This window comes from Epinephelus lanceolatus, chromosome 6 (assembly GCF_041903045.1).
Source record: "Epinephelus lanceolatus isolate andai-2023 chromosome 6, ASM4190304v1, whole genome shotgun sequence".
Classification (NCBI taxonomy): domain Eukaryota; kingdom Metazoa; phylum Chordata; class Actinopteri; order Perciformes; family Serranidae; genus Epinephelus; species Epinephelus lanceolatus.
This window is the reverse complement of record NC_135739.1, coordinates 13,706,642-13,729,204: the sequence shown is the minus strand read 5'-3', so window position 1 is coordinate 13,729,204 and position 22,563 is coordinate 13,706,642. Positions and strand designations below refer to the sequence as shown.

The following is a 22,563-nucleotide window of genomic DNA, read 5'->3' as shown; positions in this document are numbered from 1 at the left end:
ACAGAGTCATTCCTATACAAATGCTGTTAATTGCTGATAATTTGTTTATAGTAGTCAATAAGTCAACTTTCAGTGTTCGTTTTGGGTTGTTTCATACATGACAACATATGAGAAAGAAAATTAACTACATTAATTCTTTTTTTATTTTATTTTGCTTTTCTCCTGTTATACTTTGCCTCGCAGGAACCCGTCTGGCCACCTGAGGCTGGTGCTGCGTGCATATTAAAATCATGACAGGATAAAGAAAGTAATTTTATCTGAATGAAAAACTCAGTCTCCTCCAAGCTCACTGTATGACAAACTACCAAAAACGAGCTAACAAGATGCAGCAGCAAAACTTTGGTGAGAAAATGTACTGGGAAGGAACCTGTGCTTGAAGCCGCCCCTGTTCGTCAAGTGGATTGACAATGCCTGGTCATTTAATGAAACAGCTTTAAAGTATTTTAAAACAGTCAATAGAATTCAGTAAATAGTGTAGCTGTCTGTTTCATTAGTTTATACGTATGCAATAAATATACAAATGCAAATTAGATAGTAATCTGCATTAGAAATATCCTGCTCATAGTAGTGATTTTTGTAGTTAGTGTCTGTCTTATTGACTTATATTCTTTTTTCTTTTGCATTACTGGTGTTTAATTAATGTTAATTGTAGCAGGTTGATTTCCACGGTCCAGTCTGACAATGCCAGTGATAATGTTACAACAGTATTAAAGGTTACAACAAAAAAAACTTGTCTAAGAAACAAACAAAGCAGTTGAAAAACTTGAATAACTGATGAGACGTCTGTGACACAATCCCAAGTCTGTAGGTGAGTAAAGGCTTCAAAATAAGAGCACTTACAAAAATAAATGAAGGGGAAAAAAAAATTCTCAACAAACTATATACATTATCTAAAGCATAAATCAAACACATATTGGGCTCAATTACAAAATACAAATACAAATAGAACTGGATCCTACAAGGGCAATGCAGTAACACAATCTTGGTTTGTATTTGATCAGCACTGCTTAGTTTTACAGTTTGATCAGAGTTTTGTCTGAGTTTGAGAGATACTCATCGCATCCATGGTGGCGGGCATTTAAAAATGAGAAAGAACAATCTGTAGTTTGAGCAACAGCCCTAGAGCCAGTGCATTTTAGCTGGGAGATGAGCAGGGAGAACTGGGTGCTGGTAAGATGGAGGTCATTTTACCACAGTTCATTTACACTTACTACCCACATTGTTATTATTCAAAGCTGGTTGAAAATCGGCAAAGTATCCCTTTAAATATCAATGACTAGTGGAACAGCGTCACCATCAGCCCTTATGTCCAAACCAACAATTCATTTGATTTCTATAGATGGCACTTTTCAGCCTGTCCATACAACTATCAGTTAAATATAACCACCTTCATCATTGCAGCCTCACTATTGTTGCCCAGAAAATAGGCATAACTCAGACAAACAGACACTTGATAAACAATTTAAAAACATTTTGTGGACACCATGACACATGCATGCAACTTTATTATTTTCATGTCACTTATTTTTTTCCAAAATAAAATCTTCAAATACACGTATGGGAGAAGCCACCTGGATATCCTGTTTATCGCTACTCTAGCAAGCTGTGCCACTTGAGGGCTTCTTTGGCAGCGTTACACTGTGTACCAGGAAAACAGAAATACTTTCCACACTGTTTGGATATTTTTCCACTTTTGTTGGGTACTTTCTTACCTAGCACGGTGGGGGATGCTGTCTTTTGTTTCAACAGTGACCTGTGAGTCACAAAATGTGACCAACATGTGTCTCTAGAGGTCTCTGTGTAACCTTGCATGCTGGGGGCGAAGTAAATCAAGTTAGGGGAAAATAATCCCATACAAACATTCACATGAAATTCTAATCCAACATCAATTGGTAGGCTAATGTATAATTGATTTAATGAGCTCATAGTCTAGAATGTTTATTCATATCTTAAATGTTGGCCATACATTTACTGTAGTAAGGTGTCAGCATGTGTGAGTGTGTGTATGTCCAGTTTGTCTGCATGTTACTTCTTTATTCTGTATGTGTTTAGAGGTGTGTTTGGCCAGTCAGCGAAGCAGCATGGTCAGTCGAGGCAACAGGATAAAGAGGAGGAGAGGATCCACGGGAGCTTACTAGTAGACAACTGTGTACAGGGAACCACTGTCCCCCTCTCCCCTGCATGCATTTTTCATCACACGCTCCCTTTTTTACACTATTTAGCTTTTCCCTCCCCTCTAAACTTCCATGTGGTGCGTGCTGACATGGCATTTCTCAGCCTTGCACACAAAGCCCTCCGGTGCTCTGTGTCTTAGAGTTGGAGCATGTCCGTTTGTGTGCCAGCGCTTGTGTGTGCACCATGTGTGCATACATGTGAGTATTGGGGACGTTGAGCTCACTCATTCTCCCCCATCTTCCCCCTCCTCGCACACTCGCATCATACTGTATGTGATCCCACAGTCCCATAGGCAAGGGAGAAATAGAGAGAGAGAGAGGGCTCTCACGGAAAGTCCATTTAGTCAGTTGGCAGCACCCAAACTACAAAATAGTTGAGACTCCCTGCATAGAAAGGATCATCTTAAATTATTCTAAGCTGAAATTCAAATTTCATTTTGTTTTGGCCCTAAGCAACGGGCAAAACTGCCTGGGTGAGATCAGTAAAGGTCAGGGGGAATTAAAATGCTTACTGTAAGGTTTGTCAGTGAGGGAGAGAGTGAGCTAGGAAGAGATAGAAAGCCAGAGGAAAAGGCCATCTGCCTGATAGTTTAGTCTAAGTTGGTGAGAGAAATAAGTCAGCCTTTTTGCGGTCTAATGCTATTAGGTATCGTCTTGACAGGTCCAAATTTCTCCATTCCCTCATATCTATCATATTCCAAGATATAGATTGCATTTATACATTCTGCATGCAAAATGGAGCCTCACGGTTCAAGAGTTTCATCAGCAGACAGCGTGTGCTTTACAGTACATTTCTATGCATGCCAGGACACTAGATGATTTGCAATGACAATAAACAAATCCAATAAATCTGATGCATGAAGTTAAACAGCAATGCGAAAATGTAACTGACATCCGACGAAGGAATCTGCCCGCCCCTCCTGATGATTTGTTCAATATATAGATATTTATTTCATTAGATATCAAGCAAAAATATCTTGGAAATGAAAACAAATGGGCTGTCAAGAAGATGGGGGCGGAGGAGAGAGACAAAGAGTGAGTGTGTGTGTGTGTGTTTGTGTGAGATAGAAAACATTGCAGGGGTCATTTTTGCCACACACACACTTCTGTATCTGTTCTTATATGTCTTTATCTTCTCTTATAAACTCTGCGGGCTCTGCAGATGGATGATATTAGCTGAGTGACACTCTTGTTATCATGTTTGTATCAATAAACATGGTAAGTTCAGTTGTAGTGTTAAGAATAGAGACTGGTTTGCACATGGCAGCTTCATAAATTTGTGCCACATTTGGTCTGTCTGTTTGTTTCATGGGAGGAGGCTGCTGTGGAGAGTAAAGGAAGGATTGTTGATGTTCCTGTAAAGGAGCAAAAACATTTCCCCCTCAGCTCAGCAAGATTCTTTTAAACAAAAAGTGAGACATTAGCAGAGCGTAGAAAACGCACTGTGCAATACACAAAGGTGTTGGTTTAGCAGAAACTGTAGTTTGATTTACTCAGAATCTAAAACTTCTGTCTAGCTTGATATCCTTTTTCTAAAATGATTATGAGCACAGACACTGAGCAAAAGGGCCCCAAAGAGTCCTGTGAAAATATAAATTAGATATACAATATAAAATGACATTTTCAGTTATTCCTCCCCGAAAAAGTTATACACAACATATGCCACAGAGTGCTTATTTTAGCCAATGAACCCGCTCAGCTCAGACATCAGTGTACAATTCTGGCTGACTATGCACCTGCGAGGGACGATTCAAGGAAGCCAATTTGCTTGTTGATGGTAAAGCTTCATAACAGTTTCCAGAAGAAAATTGAAATGCATTTATCCAAGCAGGGCAGAGAAAATAAAGCAGGAAGAGGAAAGCAAAAAGTAAATTGTTAAATTGTCAAAGGTAGCTTTTTATTTTTTTTTCTCTACAGTGGATAAGTCTTGCAAAAGTGCCACAAGAGAACAGCGTGCTGCTAGCACGTGATGTTGCTTCATCCAGTAAAGTTAATGATGATTGCAACACTTCCTCCTCTTGTGATAATGGTGATGCTGACAAACCTGTTACATTCTCTTCACACATTAATAATTAAAAGCAGTGCTCTGCAAAATGCTACTCTTTTTCAGCAGCGAGCAGGTCAAGTCAGGTTTATATGTCAGGATCCTGGAGCAGTGTATTGTTAATTCAGTGACAGTAGTGGAAGACGCCCTCGGTATATGATGCCATTTCTTTTCCCACAGATGTAATATAGAAGATATGTCATGGAAACCTTTGCAGCAGTTCATTAGTTCAGCAGTGCAGGGCTCTGTGAAAATATATAAGTAGATCTGATCTCTGAGACAAGAAAGGATAAAAAGTGAGAATACACGTGCTTGCCTGAGGCCCCTAAAACACTACGGCTGTCCTGGATTATGAAATGCTTTCAGTGGAATCACATCCTCTAAAAAAGTGCTGATTGACCTTCTAGCCTAATTAAAGTGCACCATTGCCAATAGAGAGCAGATAAGACAGCTTGGCTGTCAGTGTGACTGACAGGGTTAGGCTCTCCCCCTGCAGTCACATCAGCACTACAGAGGCCATGCATACAAAAAGCACACGACAGCACAGAGAGTGGAAAAGCTCGAAGTTTAGCGTCTCGCCTGCTATTAAGAATCAGCTCAAACTAATAATATGGAAATGGTAAAATATAAGAGTACACCAGCGACATGCTTTAGGGCTTATGTATTTATTTATGTATTTGCAACTTTACCTCATACAGCATTTCCCCATCTTATAACTGTTAACACTGCAGTTTTTTTTTCTTCAGTGTAAAGAGATGCTCTGCAGTGAACTGGAGTAAATGCAAAATGAAGCTGCTGGCTGATGTCATATGTATAGAGCAAATCTGAATCCACTTTCACCAAGGTCTCTGTAGGTCTAGGCAGGTGCGTGCTGGAGCGCACCCTGTATTCCCCTGCAGCTCTCGCACTTCTGGCCGGGGAAAGCTGACATGCAGGGTGGCCTGTAAGCCTCTTTTGTCCATGTGCAGCAAAGTCATCTGCCAGCTCAGTTGCTCTTGCAGACAAAGCTACAGAGAGATAGCCCATATTCTGGTACATCCTCACTCTCTCTTGAGCTGGAGTTGGGCATGGCCCCTTGCTCTCTATCTCCTAAGCCTCCTCCCTTTCATTTCTCCCTCTCTCGTGCTCATCCGCCCTTTTCACATTTTCTCATTATCTTTTTCTTCTGCATTTCTCTTTACTTTTGTTACTTTTGTTTGCTGTTCTCGAGCATTAATACTGTAACCTTTAGGTATTATCTTACACTTTTGGTCTGTCAACCTTTCCATTGTCTTTTCCCAGATAGTGGTTTTTGTTCCAGCATGGGTTTATATTTTCTGATATTGCGGTTGTGCAGAGGTGAGGAGGTGAGAGGATATTGGTATTGTACTCTATATTTAACACAATAAGATCATGGGGAAGCAGGATATCACATGGGGCTCAGTTTAGCTCAGTGTATAATGAAGTTTGTTGTCTCTTGCTGTAGTCAATTTTGTCCTTCCAAATGAGAAAAAAAGGTAATTACTTGAGAGCAACCATGAAGGCTAATGAGTTACCATGAAGGTAACTCATTAGCCATCCAAGATAATCACAAGGTAATATGAGAGAAAGAAGAGAGATGGAGATAGTAAGGCAGAAGGAGAGGCACAAAAACGGGCAGTCAGACAAAGAGAGAAAAAATATGTACGAGAGATGATACAAGACTTACTCTACTGTAAGGAAGAGGAAGGAAAGAGAGGAACTGTGCGCGTAGGAGAAGGGAGGTGGGGGTTGGTTGAGGGGGCTGGCCAAAGGGGTGTGTCCAACATTACCCTCATGAATCAGTGTCAGTGGAGCGATGAGAAAATAATTAAGAAACAGGCTAGCGCTGTGTTAAATACTGCCAAAGGTAAAAGGCCCATTCTACTGTATAGAAGCACAATCTGGACGGGAAAGAAGAATGGCAATAAATGGGATAGAGGAAAATGGGGGAAAGAAAATCCATATCATAACGGATGCCAAAGTGCCCTTCAGATGGCATTATGAAGGGAGACAATATAAATAGCGCTGCCATATTGTAAATGTTTATATACAGTAGCTACGTATACACGTTGCACAGCAGTTTCAGGATTTATGACCGCAGCCGTAATACACTGAATTCGACACAAGGCTGTGAGTAATATTTCACATTTGTTATCATATTGAGTGTAAATTTGCTGAGACGTATATGGTGGAGATAAAATATTTTAAGCAATTTCTCCTTCTATTCTTCTCCTTTCAGCTGTTCTGTTCTGAGGTGTGTGTGTGTGTGGGGCGGGGGGGGGGGGGGGGGGGCGTTATGGAGGCTGACGACAGGGCTACGAGCTGAAAAGACTGTACAGACAGGGAGAGAAAAGAAAGGAGCACACTAAACACACATGCACGCCAACAGTTCAACTTACACACCTCAGAGGCTTTACATAGAGCATTTAGGGAAGTCAGAGGGCTGTAATTGTATGTTTAAGGCTTCCAGCAGGGGTCAAGATGCAGCTGAAATCCCTCGGCCCGCAGCACACACCAGAGCAGCCATTAGATCGCACTGATGCATAAAATATGTGGAGCTCTTTGGAGAATATTGAGTGACGCACAGGAGGTCCTGTATGCCCATTTTGTGTTTTCATATGTACGTTACCAACATGTGTGTGCACGCGGACGTGCGTGTACAGATGTGTGTGTCTTTTAGGTGTCATATACAATATCCATCATCCTTTCTGCCAGCGGCACAGAGAGAATTCATGATCACTGGTCTCCAAATCCCCTCTGAGATGGAATCGACTCGGTCGGTGTGCGTGGAGGAAATGTGTACGGTTGGAATGCAGAAGCTGTCTTCCCGTGAGGCTGCTGTGCGGTAACACATTATAGTTTGATCTCAAGCTCTTTTGGCCTGACTAATACGCTATAGGGCTTGTGATGCAACAGTTACCAACCGCAACCTCCCACTGCAGTGATGTTTGTTTGTAGAAAGTGCTTTGCCTCTTGATACCGTATATTTGTATGTATATAGCACAACATGTACTGTATAGGTTTCTGTATGTGTGGTAAAGCTACTCATATTTGCAAGCTGCTCTATTTCTCTGACAGCCTGTATGTATGTTAGTGTGTGTGTGTGAATATCATTTTATGGTTACTTTGTGTGTTGGCTGCCTGTTTACAGTGTTTATGCATATATGAGCAACCTTGTGTCAGCGTGCTTATATGTACTTACATGTATGTGAAAGCAGTGAAGCCTAATCCATCCCAGAGGGGTGCTTAGTGAAGGATGCGCTGTTTCTGCAGCATGGCTATCAAGGCCCTCTACACAGCGTTGAATGGCATTTTTACTGATGGCTTTTATGGGTTGCAGCCGAGCTGCCAATGAGCAGCCTTGACACCAAAATGATGAAACTATGACATGAAATCAAGCTGGTGTCACCGTAGGAGCTAAAAGAAGCGGGTCCCTGTAGCTACTGCGAAAGGGAACGCGTCTACATTGAAATATTAACTGAATATATGCAGAACATGGACTTTACAGGCAACCCTTATAAGCATCACAGTGAAATGTAGTCTTTAAATGTGGGTCCACCCTCTAATTTTCTCTCCATTCTTTATCCAGTCCTATATGTTTTAATAGAAGTCTATACTGTGTTGCTTTGGTGTTGAAATTGCACAACAGGGAGCACTGGGTTTGAAGGCTTTTTGGTGGGAACTACAGTATTGTTTTCTTTGCAACGTTGTTTCCAAGCAACATCTCCGAAGTTGTGAGGGAAACAGCACTAATAAGCTACCTCATTAGGGCCAGTGCATGGTAGGCCTTACAGTTTGTGCTGTCAACTCTGTGGGTTAGCATGCAAACTTCAAAGGACAGCTGCAAATACAACGCATACACACAGGAGTGCTAATTTACTTTGGAAATTGGTAAACAAACTATTCTATCAACCCACATTTCTTTCTAAGTTGAAGGTGTGCTGGTGGATCCTACCAACTGGGTTCTGTCTGAAGTGGCTCCAGCGTTATGACAAAATACATGTCCGTCCTCTCGCCAGTGATAACGCAGCACATAAAAGGCTCATTATTCAGGAGTTAATTTGGCAGCGTTTTCTCACCCTAAGGCTGTGCCAAACCTCAGACTCCCTCCCTCGTCGGTCTCTCCCACTTCTATCACTGATCTCTTACTGTACACAGGATGGGAAGGGTGCCCTCAGCACACCTATACACAACAGGGCACACACACACACTACTGTACATGTGCACACACACTTTCATACTCACCATCTCATTAATGCAAACACAACCCTAGTTAGATCCCTATATGTAATAAATTGGATTAAATTCCACTGGCTAAGCACTGTGATCTCTTAGGGTTAATTAATTTCATTCCATTCTGTCTGTGTTTTTTATGCTTGAACACATGCTGACATTGTTATTGTGTGGCATCCTGCTCATTGGAGAAGTATAATAGGCTCGTGAGGAGAGGGAGAGGAAGCCACAACGTTTGGTATTCCGGCTACAAAGTGATTTCGATTCTTTCTTTCTCTCTTTTGACAAGGAAGTACGCTACAGTAGCTAGCTCTAATACAGTGGATCTTTCCCCTCCTCACAGCCTCTCTCCAGCTCTTATCTTCCCCTCCAAATGAGAAAACCTGGATGGCTTCTCAGGGCCCCTGTTTCTGCCTGGATGCTATCTCATTTGGTTTTAATATATTTATCCATTCATTATTGTTCCCTTTTATCGGCCAGCTAATATTGTTCATAATTTGTCCTTATCTCCAAGCCTGACAGTCAAATTTACACTCCGGCTCGGCAGACAGATGGAGAAATGACCCTTCCCCAACCCCTCCTTCCCTAACTCCTCTCCTCCCTTCATTCCTCTCCTCCTCTCCAAACTCCAATGAAACATGACTGACAGCCCGCTGTATAAGTAGTTGTCATAGCAACCTCCCCATCCTTCTGACAAGTGCTTTTTCTCTATCGCACACCCTCTCCCTCTGTCACAATATCTCTCGCCTTCCTTCCATCCCCACACCCTTGCTGTTGCAACGATTGAGAAAGAGACAGACAGAGAAGGGGGAATTTGAAAACCAGAGAGCACCTAAGGCAGTCGGTATGCTCTCCTTCCCCGCATCACCCCCCATTCCCATCCCTCCCCCTCTCAGTCTCCTCCCACCCTTCCCTTGCCTCATCCTCCCCACCCCTGACAATGATTTACCAACTCCAATGGTGCACCTCTTTCATCCATCCTGGCTTATCAAGGACTGCAGGACTGTATGCACATCAACTTACAGTTCTCAGTCTCCTACACACTCACTCTCTCCCTCTGTCCTCCTCCTCTCTTATGCTCTCCCTACATCTATCCTTCCTCTAGCTCTCTCCTTTTCTCTCTCTCTCTTGTTGCTCCAAAAACTACTCTGCCCCCATTGCTATTCAATAAGTCTCATTTCACTGTCAATCCTCAGCAGTCTGCATTGTAATCACGAAGCATACAGTAATAAGTCTCTGGACTGTGCTGCAGAAAGTCTATACAGTGTGCTGTGTGGACAGGAGATCCCTCAAACTTCTAGGGGAAATAAACATTATGTAACAAAAGAAGGCATTGTGCAGAGATTTGGGGCACATTTACAGGGAAGGAATTACAGTGCTATTGTTTGTCATGCGCACGCTGTAATGGTCAGACTACAGCATGAGGAATTAAGATATGAAATATTACTGATATAAGTTGCTTTTGCGCAGTGACTCAAAGGCTTCACACGAGGCCAATGTGCTCATACTGAAAAGCTTATATTGATTAGAGAGGGTCCAAATGGACCCAGTAATCCTCAGTATGTATAACCAGGCAGCACACTGCCATTTCATTATTCCAGAGTTTAATTTCCAATGCATTTATTCCAAACAAGCATCTGTTTAGTAACACAGAGTAAATTAAACATGATGGGGGGTGAATTTCAGGATAGCCGTGGTGTGTCACAATGAAGTTGCATACAGTACTCTGCTACAGTGAGCTGTAAATGCATCTTAATGCCAGCATGCTGCACAGTTTTCACAGTTAAGTTGCTGCTGTTTATTAGAGCCCTGAATTGTTTAGGTGATGGCAATTCCCTGTTAACACTATAGCGCTCCAATTTAGGATGCTGTTCATGCTCACTAGGCTCCGTGTGTTGTGATGTAAGCTGGGAAAAAAACAACTCATAATTTCTTGTCTTATTTCGTATTCATCTATACAGTAGACACCATTTACCACAGGTGAGTAACGGGAGCAGAGAGATGACTCAGCCGTTTTTTGAAGGCTGTGAAAGAGAAAGGAGCCTTCCAAAACAGCATTTGCTGCTAATCATGTTTTAACCTCTCAGCTTTGCAGAGTGCTTCAGGGTTGCGTGTGACTGACAGTTCAATTCACTGAGCTGAAAACATGATTCAATCAGAAACATTCTTTTCATGACTTACTTTTAATTATGTTAATGACAGTTGACTTTTGCTTAATGCTCCAGTCCAAAGTAGCTTCCTTGTCAAATGACTAATCCGTCTTTTATTAACATTATGTATATATTATATACATTACTAAGCTATAATTAAGGACTACACATGCAGCTGCAGATCTTTGTTAGTGGGTCAGTTCCCCTTCATATGGCACATGCCACTTGGCAGAGAGATAATATGCTGCATGAAGTGAATGTACTGCATCAGTGAGGTATAGACGTGAGTGTACAGAGAAATACTGAGGTGAGATTGAATTGCAGATCAAGGATGAATGCTCTTGAGTGATTGTAAAGAGCTTGGAGAAGTCCACGTGTCTGCAGAAACTAGCTAAAGTTGATGTCCTTGGAACAAATTGGCCAGAACTCCAGTAGAGATAAGTTAGGATAAAGATCAGGATTTCAGAATCTGTGTAAACACGCTAGCTGATGAGGGAACCACAGCGAGAGACAACAAATGTCTTTTTTCTTTACAGACAAATATCATATATACCCAGCTTTGCATTTCAGTAGAATAACAAACAGATGAAGCAGGATTATTGGTGGCATGTTGCGGCTTGTAATGCAGCTGTAGCCACTAGTCCAGCGATAGCAGTAGCTACAGCACAAGCTAGCAGCAGCTCCGTGTCTACACAGCCTACATAGCGAGGTGTCACACAGCCTGTGTAGACAGCTGGATTGATTGAAATAGGAGTGTAACTGCTTGGACAGACGATTGAAAGCGCTGCCATTAACAGCATAACCTAAATCAGATAAAGTGTTGAAAGCTAAGGGTAGTGCGAGGTTGCTTGTGTGGCAGAGGCAAATGGATGGACGTTAGCAACAATACCAGTCAGCTTTAATAATACTAGTTAAAGTTGCAGCAGTTCAACCTAATCACCATAAAAAATGTTGGCTTTGTACATTTCTGCAAACCACGGATACGTTACTTTAGCAGGTTGTTATGTAGCGGATACATTAAAACAAAGATGTGGTTAACATGTGGTTAGGTTTCGGCACAAAACCGGCCTAAAATACTCCATTTGGGGGCACAATCCTGGCAGGAAAAGCAGCAGTGTCTCAAGTATAAAACAACCACTTTTCCTGCCACTATCCCTGCTGGAAAAACAGCGACCAGCTTCTGCAAAACACTCACATTCAGTGGCGAAACAGCTGCCGGAGACACAGTAATGACTTGCTAAATCACAACTGGTTTTGTTGTGTGTCTGTGGAACAGTGGTCTGCAGCTTGGCAGGCGTCTCGCCTCGGTGACACGCCATCCACCATCCCCTCCACCTCCCAATGACAAAGTCAGCTCATATACTTGATGTGATGGTTATGAAACATGAAAATGTAACGTATCTGTGGTTTGCAGAAGTGTACCTTACCAGCATTTTCTTCTGCCGACTGCACTTAGCTGATAGTTTTGTATGCATGTATTATACTCTGAAAAACGCAAACCAGACAGCACTATTCTAAAGAAAAGCTGCCCTTAAGAAAAGTTGATGTATTGTAGTTACGTGATCGTTAACAGTGGCATGTGAAAACTATGTGTGTGTCCATGTTGGGGGATCTGTCATCTGTGATCCTAAGTGTCAGGGTGTGAGAGGGTATCCTCGTTTGTGCATGTAATTTTTCCTCCCCTCTCCTTTGCTTCTTTTTCCCCTCCCCCTTCAGATATGTGTAGATGACTGTAGGTGTTTTGCACTCTCTGTGTGTCTGTTTGCACACTGCCTGTGCAGCAGTGTTGTAGATAAATGAGATAATGTTTCTATTGGCGACGAACACAACACCTGAATTCCCAAGGTAGCATTTTAGTTCAGAGCAGCCACAGCAGAATTCTAGACGGTGGAACAGATCTTCTAGATGATCTGTTTTCATGTGTTGTTAGCTTGTTTTCAAAGCACAGTCACTCTGCGGAACATACACTCCATCTCTCTCTCAGCCACAGATGAGGAACTCCCACTAAATGCTACTGTTGAAAATACAAAATTCATATAAAGTCACATCTCTCTTACAGTCAACTCCTGCATGTATGTTCAGGTAAGGTGCTCTTTCAGATGCAAAAAGCCGGCAGACTGAACATGACTCCAGTGTGTAAGGCTTTTGTGTAGCTCACTGTGAACTAATATTACACAGGGATGTGATGTATAGTAGCCAATAATCCCATTATACTTGGAGTCTTATAAATATTATTCCTTTCAACTGGAGTTGACGTGCCAGTTAGCAGTCTTTCAGCTGAAGGATGGATGTGGTGTCGTATTTTAAGACATGCCACATGTGAGCTGTTCACAGTATGATCGTCGTAGTGCAGCTCATGAAATTGATAGGGTCATGCATTAATTCAAAACTTGTCGGATCCCCATCATCTACTTGAAGAAGGGAGTTGCAGCCAAAGAATGGCCAGGAGGAACGCAGAGGGTGGCTGCAGTTCTCTTCTGTGTGCTGTGTGTGGCTCTCCAGCCGTATACAGGAGCGTAGATGAGATGTGGTCTGGCGGCATTCATGGAAATTTGTGCAGTCCAGCCCCTCCCCCCTTTCTCGACTCATCTCCCCCATCCAACCTCAGAATTTATATTCTCCCTCCAGCAAAAGGAAGGCCCATCTTGGCCTTTCATTTTCCAGTTCAGGGCTTTCCTTTTTTTGCAGATAAATGCTCTCCAATCCACCCTGACAGATGTCACATTGCATCACTTCCGTTTTGATACATAGCCTCTGATCCTGCCACTTGCAATAAGGAGCCAGCACCAGGGACGCCCCTCCCTAGACAACACTCTGACACGGGTGATTATTTTAAAGGTGCATCATTGGTGCTGCCGAGTGCTGAAACCCTGGCTGGGCGCCGTGTCCACATGCACTCGCTGCCGTGCCTGCTGCAGGAATGTGGGTATCGGCTTGTGTCTGGGTCAGGGAACGACAACAACACGACACACTCAGTAGTCGTCACAGGTCACCCTGACACTGTGCAATACCTCTGGCAGCGATTTATGCCGCTCTCAACCTCTTCTCAGCAGCGGCCTGCTAGTCCTGTCTCTCACTCAGTCTCTCCACTGTGACTTAGCGGGTCAGAGTTGGAGAAACAATCTGTATAAAGGGAAGGTTTTAGTGCCTCTGCTGCCAGCAGAGACTCGCTGCACTGTAGCATTAATCATACAAGGCCAGAGTACATCAGTAAACACAGTGTGTCAGGTCAAGGTAAAGATCAGATCCCACAGCATTTAACAGGACTCAATAGCATACAGGCTATCTATTGAAAAGTCAGCGTTATTCATGGCATGTCTCAGAGCCTTCGTTGCTCGCAGGAGAGACATGCCATTGTTCACTGAAGAGCATACTGAAATATTTCTTTGGCTACACAAAAAACACTGGATCAGCAGCAATTAGTAGAGTAAGAGAGAGATAAAGAGAGGATGGGAGGGAGGGAGGGAGGCAGTTGAAAAAGAATGAGGTTGAAAAATGTAGAATCAGCGAGAGAAAAAGAAAAAGTAGAAAAGAGAGAGGGGAGAAAGAGACCAAGGCGGAGAGTGGGTAAAAGAGGGAGCGAGCACGAGTTTCCAGCCAGTACAGTGTGGTGTGTAGGAGGTTGGAGCTGCCTGGAGCCCCTGGTGCTTTTAAAGGACCAAAGACTTTCTCATTGTCTTGGGTGTCTGTGCCTGTGTGCGTGCCTGTGTGTGTATGTGTGGTGTGTGTGTGTGAGAAACCTCTTCATTAGTCTTCCCATTGCTCTTCCCCCCAGCCCCTGACCACTCACTTACCCCCAGCAGCTACAGTATATGTGCCCATATGGGACTAAACCCAGTTATACAAGAGATTAAAATTATCAGTCTTGGAAAGGAGATAATACAATGTGACTCAGGCCCAACTGGCGCTAAACAAACCAAGGCTGTGTGAACGTATATCTGTGTTTGCTTCTGCGGAAAAAGAGACTTCTTCTTCTTCTTCTTGAATTAAACCCTGATTTTACTAACAATGATGAGGTTTCACTACTGTACGTTCTCAAATTAGTTCAGTAATTGAGGTCAAAGTTATAATTTAACCCTTTGTCTCATTGTTTGTTCCAGAAGACAGGAAGTTGTTTGTCGGGATGCTGAACAAACAACAGACGGAGGAGGATGTTTACCGCCTCTTCGAACCCTACGGAGTCATCGAGGAGTGCACGGTCTTAAGAGGTCCTGACGGAAACAGCAAAGGTAGGAGCCATGACATAGTTGTCAGCATTATTTAGGTCACAGACAGAGATGTGACAGTGTGTGTGAGTGTCTACGTCAGCTGGGGTATATAAAATATATGTGACATACGCACCAGATCTGGGTCAAATAGCGCACAATTACAAACATTTTCACGCCGCACTGCTTGATGTGCTACTTGGCTGCAGGCAGTGACAAAAAAGTTAAGCTCAGTGAGTCAAATACTGTTTGATTGATGTCTGATTTCCATTATTAGGAGCTACGAGAAAAGTTAAGTGGATAATTGGTTAGTTTTATTCTCCCCTTTTGTTCACTTTGTAGAGAGTTTTATTGTCAGTTTTTGTAGCAGCACACCCTCAAAGACTTAAGTATTTTAAAATATTGTTATATTTAAAAAAGGAATAATAATATATATTTTTCTTTGTTTGAAAACAGGAGTTTTGGGTAGCTAAAGGGATAATCTGTGATAAAATCCAACAGCCGGATACAAGACCAGGACTCTCCCATTATATGATAGCCACCAGCGAAACAAGACACCCCATGTTATGAGTAATTGTAATCCCATTAAATGCAGCAATGATTCAAAAAATGCTCGTAATTTGAAAATGCTGACTTTGCCATCACAATCTCTTCCTCAGCATGTATCTTGTTTCTGAAAGAGGATCCTCTACATTACAAAGCAATCATTTCTTTACTGTTACCCTTTTTTTTGCGGTGTTAGTATGAAGCCTTTTGTAACTGTAACCCGAATACTGTAGTGTTGATATCTTGCAGGCCTTTTTTTAAGACAGCCAAAAACTTTTGGAGACGTCAATTCCCTCTGACATGCAGCTAAGAGCAAAGGGACTAGTGGTTTTTCATGTCCCTAAAGCCTATTCCCCAGCCAGCGCTTATGGAAATTGTTGTGGAATTATATCTAAGGGGGTTTGAAGCCAGAGCATTCTGACTCTGCAGTGGTTTGCAGGAGAAGGGAAAGATGGATGTCAAAACGATTCAAGTGACCCCACTGTGAGGATGGGGGCAGCCGAGGGAAGTCGCCAGTGGTGGGAAGTTACTAAATACATTTACCTGAATACATTATTCAAGTATTTCCATTTTATGCTGCTTTGTACTTCCAGTCCACTACAGTTGAGAGGCAAATAATGTAGTATTTACTCCACCACATTAATATGACACCTTAAATTACTTTGCAGATTTACATTATTTATACAAAATAAAATCAACAAATAAATCCTGATGCTTTATTGTAGAATAAGCCACCCAGCAGAAATTAAAGTAGGGATGCACCAATATGAGACTGATATCAGCCCAATACTGATTTAGATAGCTGGATTGGGTATCTATGACAGCAGCCGATCTATTAAATTCAATTCTATATTAATGTCTAATTACATGTGAGTTTTACAGGGCTCAACATTAACACTTGTCCAGGGAAGGTAAACTCTGTGTTTGGGAGAGTGTAACACCTCTTGCAGTTGTGCGATCCGGCAAGCTATCTGAAAATTAACTGCGTACTGAATTCTTGAAGCAGAGCTTTTCCTAGCTGATCTTCATGTGCTAGTCTGTCTCACCACCAAGTGTTAAACAAGACCAGTAGTTAACAAGACTAGGTCAAAACCTAGTACATGGATGAGCTGTGAATGTAATGCCAAAGAGCTTTATTTTGGATTGAGGACTTTTAATTTGAAACAGGAAGTGGCTGTCAGTTACCCAGTCAAGGACTTCACTTTGCCTTATTGTAGTTTACAGAGCTGGCATGAGCCGGCCTTGTTGCTGCCAACATGTCAATACATGTTAAAATAAAGAACAGTACACTGAGGTCTTTTAATCTCAGTACACAGCAGGAGAGACCTTCTTTCTGTGGAGCTGTTGACACTGATCAGCTCCTTTTTGCTCCATTCAACGCAACCCTCCTCTCCCATCTTCAGCTCCGATTGTAGATGTACATCCCCGTAAGACTGGTCGAACCTCTGCAGTTATTGGCCAATATCAGAGTCAAGTTTCACCGATAACAATAGTTTGTAAAATTCTCTATCAGTTTAGATTACTATGGAGAATTTTGTGATTGCAGCGGCACCTGTTCCGACATTTGTGTCATACAGACACGGCTTTTCCTCTAACAACCTGATGAGGTGATCCTCTCTTTCTTCCATCCAAAACTGCCGTTTCACCTGTGGCTAGCTGGCTAACTTATTGATTCCATGGTGCTTTTACAGTAGTTACAGAAAATGAGCCGAAAAAAGTTGTCGCTGTCAGGTGATAGCAACGTGCTTTCCTACGCTGTAACAAGAGTGTGTGGATGAAGCATGAAGACCGTGTGGCAACTTTGACCTCAAACACACTGCACAATAGAATAATAACCCACTGTCTTGTTTTCAGCTAAAAATGTGCCTTCAACCACCCAAACTGGCCAAGTGCCAAGAAAAACAAGCCAAAAAAAATTAAACAGGGCAATGAGAAAAGAAAAAGTTTAATGTCATGCCTGGCATACCATGTCATGCGTCACCATAATGCCAGTAGACTGCATTTTGTTCTTATTTTATGCAGTTTTATTGTTTTATACTGGAATTTTAATTCCTGTTAATGTTTTGACCAATTTGTTGCTGCATTTAAAGGGTTTACACTCAAATTGCAATTCCTGTTACTTTTGAAAAATGTTTACCCAAGGCGCTGGTCCAACTCATTATTTTTATAATTACAACTCAGTAAAATTGTGTGTTTTTGTTACATTTCATCTTATAAAGTTAGGAAAAAGTTAAGCCAGATATTTCGTTGCACATAGAAGAATGAATCCAGTCACTACCACACAGCGAGGCATACAGATTATTAACACTGATATCAGATTGGTGGTCGGTATCAACTGATACCCAGAACCCAGGTATTGGTATTAGGACTAAAAAAGTCAAATCAGTGCATCCCTATATTTAGTAGTTAAAATCACATTAAAGTGATGCATTCTGCATTATAAGTACTTTTTTTTGTACTTAAAGTTTATTTTGATGCTGATACTGGCGTACTTTTACTCAAGTAATATTTTGAATTCAGGATTTTTATTTTTTATTTATATAACAGAGTATTGCTACGCTCTGGTGTTTTTATTTAAACTTCCACCTTTGGATGTGGCTCTACAATATATTTGTCATCTTTGTGTGTTCAAACACTCAAAATGTCAGACTCCAAACATAGTCATCTTTGTCTGCTGATGGATGTCTCTAATAGTTTGTGATATTTGCTTATTATTTTCTGATAAAAGCCTAAACAAATAAAACATGCCAAACCCCAAATCTGTTTTTGCTCATCATCCTGTTTGTGCACCATTATGTGCAACAATATGATTACTATAAGTTTAAATATTACAGCTACACTCTCCTGTTTCGTTTATTCTAAAAAAGCAGAAGCACTGCATACTGCAGTATGCACAGTATGTTAAGGGTTAAATTCATAATTATATTGGCATATAGTTTGTACTACTGTAGCAAAGTCCTTGTACAGGTCATGCCGAGCTCAAGCTCTTTTCTATCCATATCTCAACAGGGGGTAGTGGTTTGACAGCTGAATGGGCATCTTGATTGGCTGGTGTCCACAGGGGTAAGCCCATTAAGAGGGGAAGAATGGCAGGGCAGCTGGGTCAAGCAGTAGAGATGATAAGAAGAATAAAGTATGAAAGATTAAATAAGAATAGAAAGGAAAGTTAAAATGAAATGAAATTAGGTGAAATACGGTGTAATTATAAGAGGGGACGGCAGCTCAATAGTTAGTGCTGCTGCCTCACTGCAACAGACCCTGATTCAACGTTCACATGTTTCACAAGTTAATGTGTTGTGGTTTCCTTAACAGCAGATGCCAGAGCAGATGCCAGAACACTGTATAATCTGTGCACATGTATCATTGAGAGTGTGTGTTCTTTTGTTATCTTTGTAATAGACTGATCATGTGCACCAGTGGTCTCTGCCTTCCACCCTCTGCATCCAAAAGAAAACATAGATAAAGACAGTAAATGCATAAAGTATAATTCATATTTTAACACAACTAGCATCACTATTGTTACTTATTATGTTGCTAATAAAATTATGATTTGCAAGTAGATCTCTATTTTAGCATGTTTACTTAGGCATGGGTACATATGGACACTGTACTGCAGTAGTTTTGAAAATTGCTTGCAGTATGTTTGTGAGTTTGTTTTAAGTAGCATTAATATTTGTTCAAGTCAAGCACTTACTCCCACAGTACTAAGAGTTTGGAGTCTTTTTAAAGGATACAAAGTGTTAGGGATGGGTATCGTTAGTATTTTATTGATGCCAATATCAGTACAGACACTACTAATCAGTACAATAGTCATCGAGACTCTTGCTTGTACCTCTCTTAATAATTTGGTGCAAAAAATGAAGAAATTACATGAAAAGTTGTGAAAATATTCCAGAGTTATTACAACAGGGTTAAGTGCTGTGTCATTTCCCTACTGTTGAAAATATTAACAGCCATAAGCAATACAAAATTAGTTATTTTGTCAGGACAGCTCATGCTGGGTACCTTTGTAAATAGCCACTCCAAGCACCAGAGTGAACTCTAGAATTTACCATTTGTAAATCTGGGGCACTGTTGGTATATACTGTGTAGTTATTCAGAGCACCTCACACTCAGAGCGGCAGAGCGTACACTGGGCCTCAGAGCGCCATCCATACGTGAAACTGCTTTAGTCTGTGTTTTTATTGGTTTTAATCACCTGGTCCGTTTGTTTTGGAGAAGAAGAGATCTTTGCGGATAATTTGGCTCCTGATAAAAACCTCCTGAACAATGAACACTAAGGAAAATCTGACCTGGAGAAGTTTCAGCTGGTGGCAATCTGTGATCCTCACTGTTAGATTCCATTAAATCCCCCTAAAACTTACACACTGGACCTTTAAAATAGAAGTGCCTAAAACTGAAGCTATTATCAATATTATCAAAATCACAATATGGTCAAGTGGAATATCCAAGTCGCAGGAGCTGCTATTTTTTATGATGAAGGTAAAATGTGTCATAATATAATATTATAAATGAAGCATTGTGGTGCTGAAGAGATGCGCCATCCTGCAAATCATATTCCAGCCAAAAGGGAACATGCTCGCCAGCAAACATTTCATCATCATCATCGTCATCATATTTATATTGTTTTCAGTTAAAAAGATGCAATAATTACCATTCCCATTAAACTACTGACTGATATCACAATCGCAATATCTATCAGTATAATCACATTTTTGTTGTGATATAATCACATCGTTTTTACAACGATAAGGAGTGTCACCTTGACTCAGAGAGGTGGAGACAGTCACATTTTTAGTTTGACAAATCCCATCAGCATTAATAGGTGTTTAATGAGGTTGCTGGTGTTGCCCCCTTAACATGCAATTTTCAGTTGAGTTAAGTGAGCTCATGCTTTTGAACGTTTTGCCTGGTCAGCCGTGACTGTACGGCACAGAATGTAAACATGCAGTTACACAATGTCAAACGTAATCGCCTGGCGCTGGCAGCTTCATTATCATTAGGACAGTTAGCAATTTGGAAATGCCAGCTTTATTAAAATTCATTAATGATACATGAATACCAACAGGAGCGCAGTTTGTCCAAGAGCTTATCAGTACTTCAGTACTGACCAGTCAGGAAGTGGTACTAATTTAGTACTGGTTCTTGATACCCATCCCTACAAAGTGGATGGCTTTGAGTCAAGTTATCCAGTTCCAAAAATCGGGCCATACTCCAGTTTAAAAGTTGAATAATTAATGTACAACAGATCACATTACAAACCCACAAAAGCTATCTTCAACTTGTTTTCACTTTATCTACTCCTCACAACATTCCTCAAGGACATTAGAGCGAGTGTTGGTCCTGTGGTTCCTGGACAGACATCGTCATATTCACAAATATTGATCAGAACATCCTGTTGTGGGAACAAAAAACTGTGCTGAGTTCTCAGATGGAGCGGTTTTCTATTTAAAAAACATTATGAGTTTAGCCGGTTTAGCTCGTGTTTAATATGCACAGACAGGCATGTGGTGCTAAATAGCATGCTTTTCTGCTTCATCAGTGCAATCTTTAGCCTGCAGCTTCTGCCTGCTTGTCTGCCTGCCTAATGCCCAGAGTGGGGCAGCCTGCTGTGCAATGAGAGCCTCTCGCTGCACAGTGATTTCTGTGGTGTCAAATACAATTCAACATCCTTTATTAATATACCGTAGGCTTTTAAACTCACTTGATTGAATACATTTACCGTATATATACTCTGTGCGTGTGTGTGTCTGTGTGTCTGTGTGTGTACCTGCATGTGTGTGGTGTGCATCTGTTCTCTCTTCCAGGTTGCGCCTTTGTCAAGTTCTCCACACACACTGAGGCTCAGTCTGCAATCAGTGCCCTCCACGGTAGCCAGACCATGCCAGTGAGTACAGCTCTCTCCCTCATACATGAGAAACATAGACACACCATCACGCAACATCCATCACATGCACAACACGTACACACAGACCACCAATCACAATAGCAATGTGCAGTCCACCTCTCTTCATTAAGAGCTGTAAACCCTCAGTTTTGAACTCACCCCCAACTCTAAAGTTTTAATCAATTTATAGAAAGTGCAACCATCCTCATAAATACTCCATTTTTAAAAACAGATACAGCCAGAAATAGCCTTCTGTCTCTTTAATTAACAAAGTACTTTTAAAAAAAAAATCCAAATCTAATTTCCAGATAAAACTGTTTAGAATGATAATTGAATTTCGGGTGAGTCATCAATCAGTAGTTCTGCTCACATAATCAGTGAATATAACTCCAGTGTGAGATTACATTTGCTCGTTATGTAAGCACACCATGTCCTCTGAATTCTCTCTGTATTGGATTTACTATGAGCGCAGAAGCTGTGCTGCTCATTTGTATGTGTCTCATGTTTAGGCATGGTCCCTGTATACCTGATGGTGTCAAAATAAAAGCTACTTACTCTGCGCTCCAAACCTGAATAGAGTTATTCTCCGTGACATCCGGCAAGCGGACAGAGAGTCACGTCCCATATTATACACTGGCTTGAAGTATACTCTGCTTTTATCCTCATTTTTGTTTCGGGAACTCTCGCCTCAGAGAAGTGGGGACCCTGAACTCTCTCCCACCCTATCTCACAGATGTTGTGTTTCACTGTATGATTTCATTATTAATGGTTGCCAATGTGTGGCTCAAGAGAGGAAAGCAGAGAGAAGGACCAGAAGCCAGCTGTGCCATTTTGACGCAACCTCTGAGTCAATCTAAGTGCAAATGACTGCAGGTCATGAGGAAAGACTCTGGATGTCCATTCTCCATAGATACCCTCCTTCTCTGTTGCTCCATCCCCCTATCTCTACTAGCTCTCTGCCCTCACTCGTCTCTCTTTGGCAGCCTCTCGGGATATTAGGCAATAGACTTGTTTATTCCACCTTTCACCACATTGGCTGCTGAATTATTCATCTAACTATAAGCAGGGGGCAGAAGGGAGGGAGGAAGAGTTAGAGGGAGAGTGAGAGACGGAGAGAGGGGCAGAGGGAGAATGAGTGAATGGACAGGATTTATACCTCCTGCTCTGGTAAATTGATTATAGAAATCTGATCAGCATCTCATATCCTGTGGCTGCTGGAGGAGAGGGCACAGTGTGCCTGCCTCGCTGAGATTAGTGGACCACCGGTGGGCCATTACACCTCAGTAGGACGTTGCTATTCAGAGCAAAGTGTCCATCAATGTAG

General features: G+C 41.7%; 1 protein-coding gene across 13 annotated transcripts in view; it reads left to right on the top strand.

Annotated features, from left to right (window-relative positions):
- celf5a (cugbp, Elav-like family member 5a) overlaps window positions 1–22,563 on the top strand; it is a 227,054-nt gene that overhangs the window by 165,475 nt on the left and 39,016 nt on the right. For 10 of the 13 annotated variants that reach the window (XM_078168656.1, XM_078168657.1, XM_078168655.1 and 7 more), the window contains exons 4-5: window positions 14,702–14,830; window positions 21,160–21,239. In XM_078168656.1, coding sequence (XP_078024782.1) covers window positions 14,702–14,830; window positions 21,160–21,239 — 209 coding nt within the window. The remainder of the gene's footprint in view (window positions 1–14,701; window positions 14,831–21,159; window positions 21,240–22,563) is intronic. The other 3 variants (XM_033621734.2, XM_033621727.2, XM_033621739.2) reach the window with 1 other exon arrangement.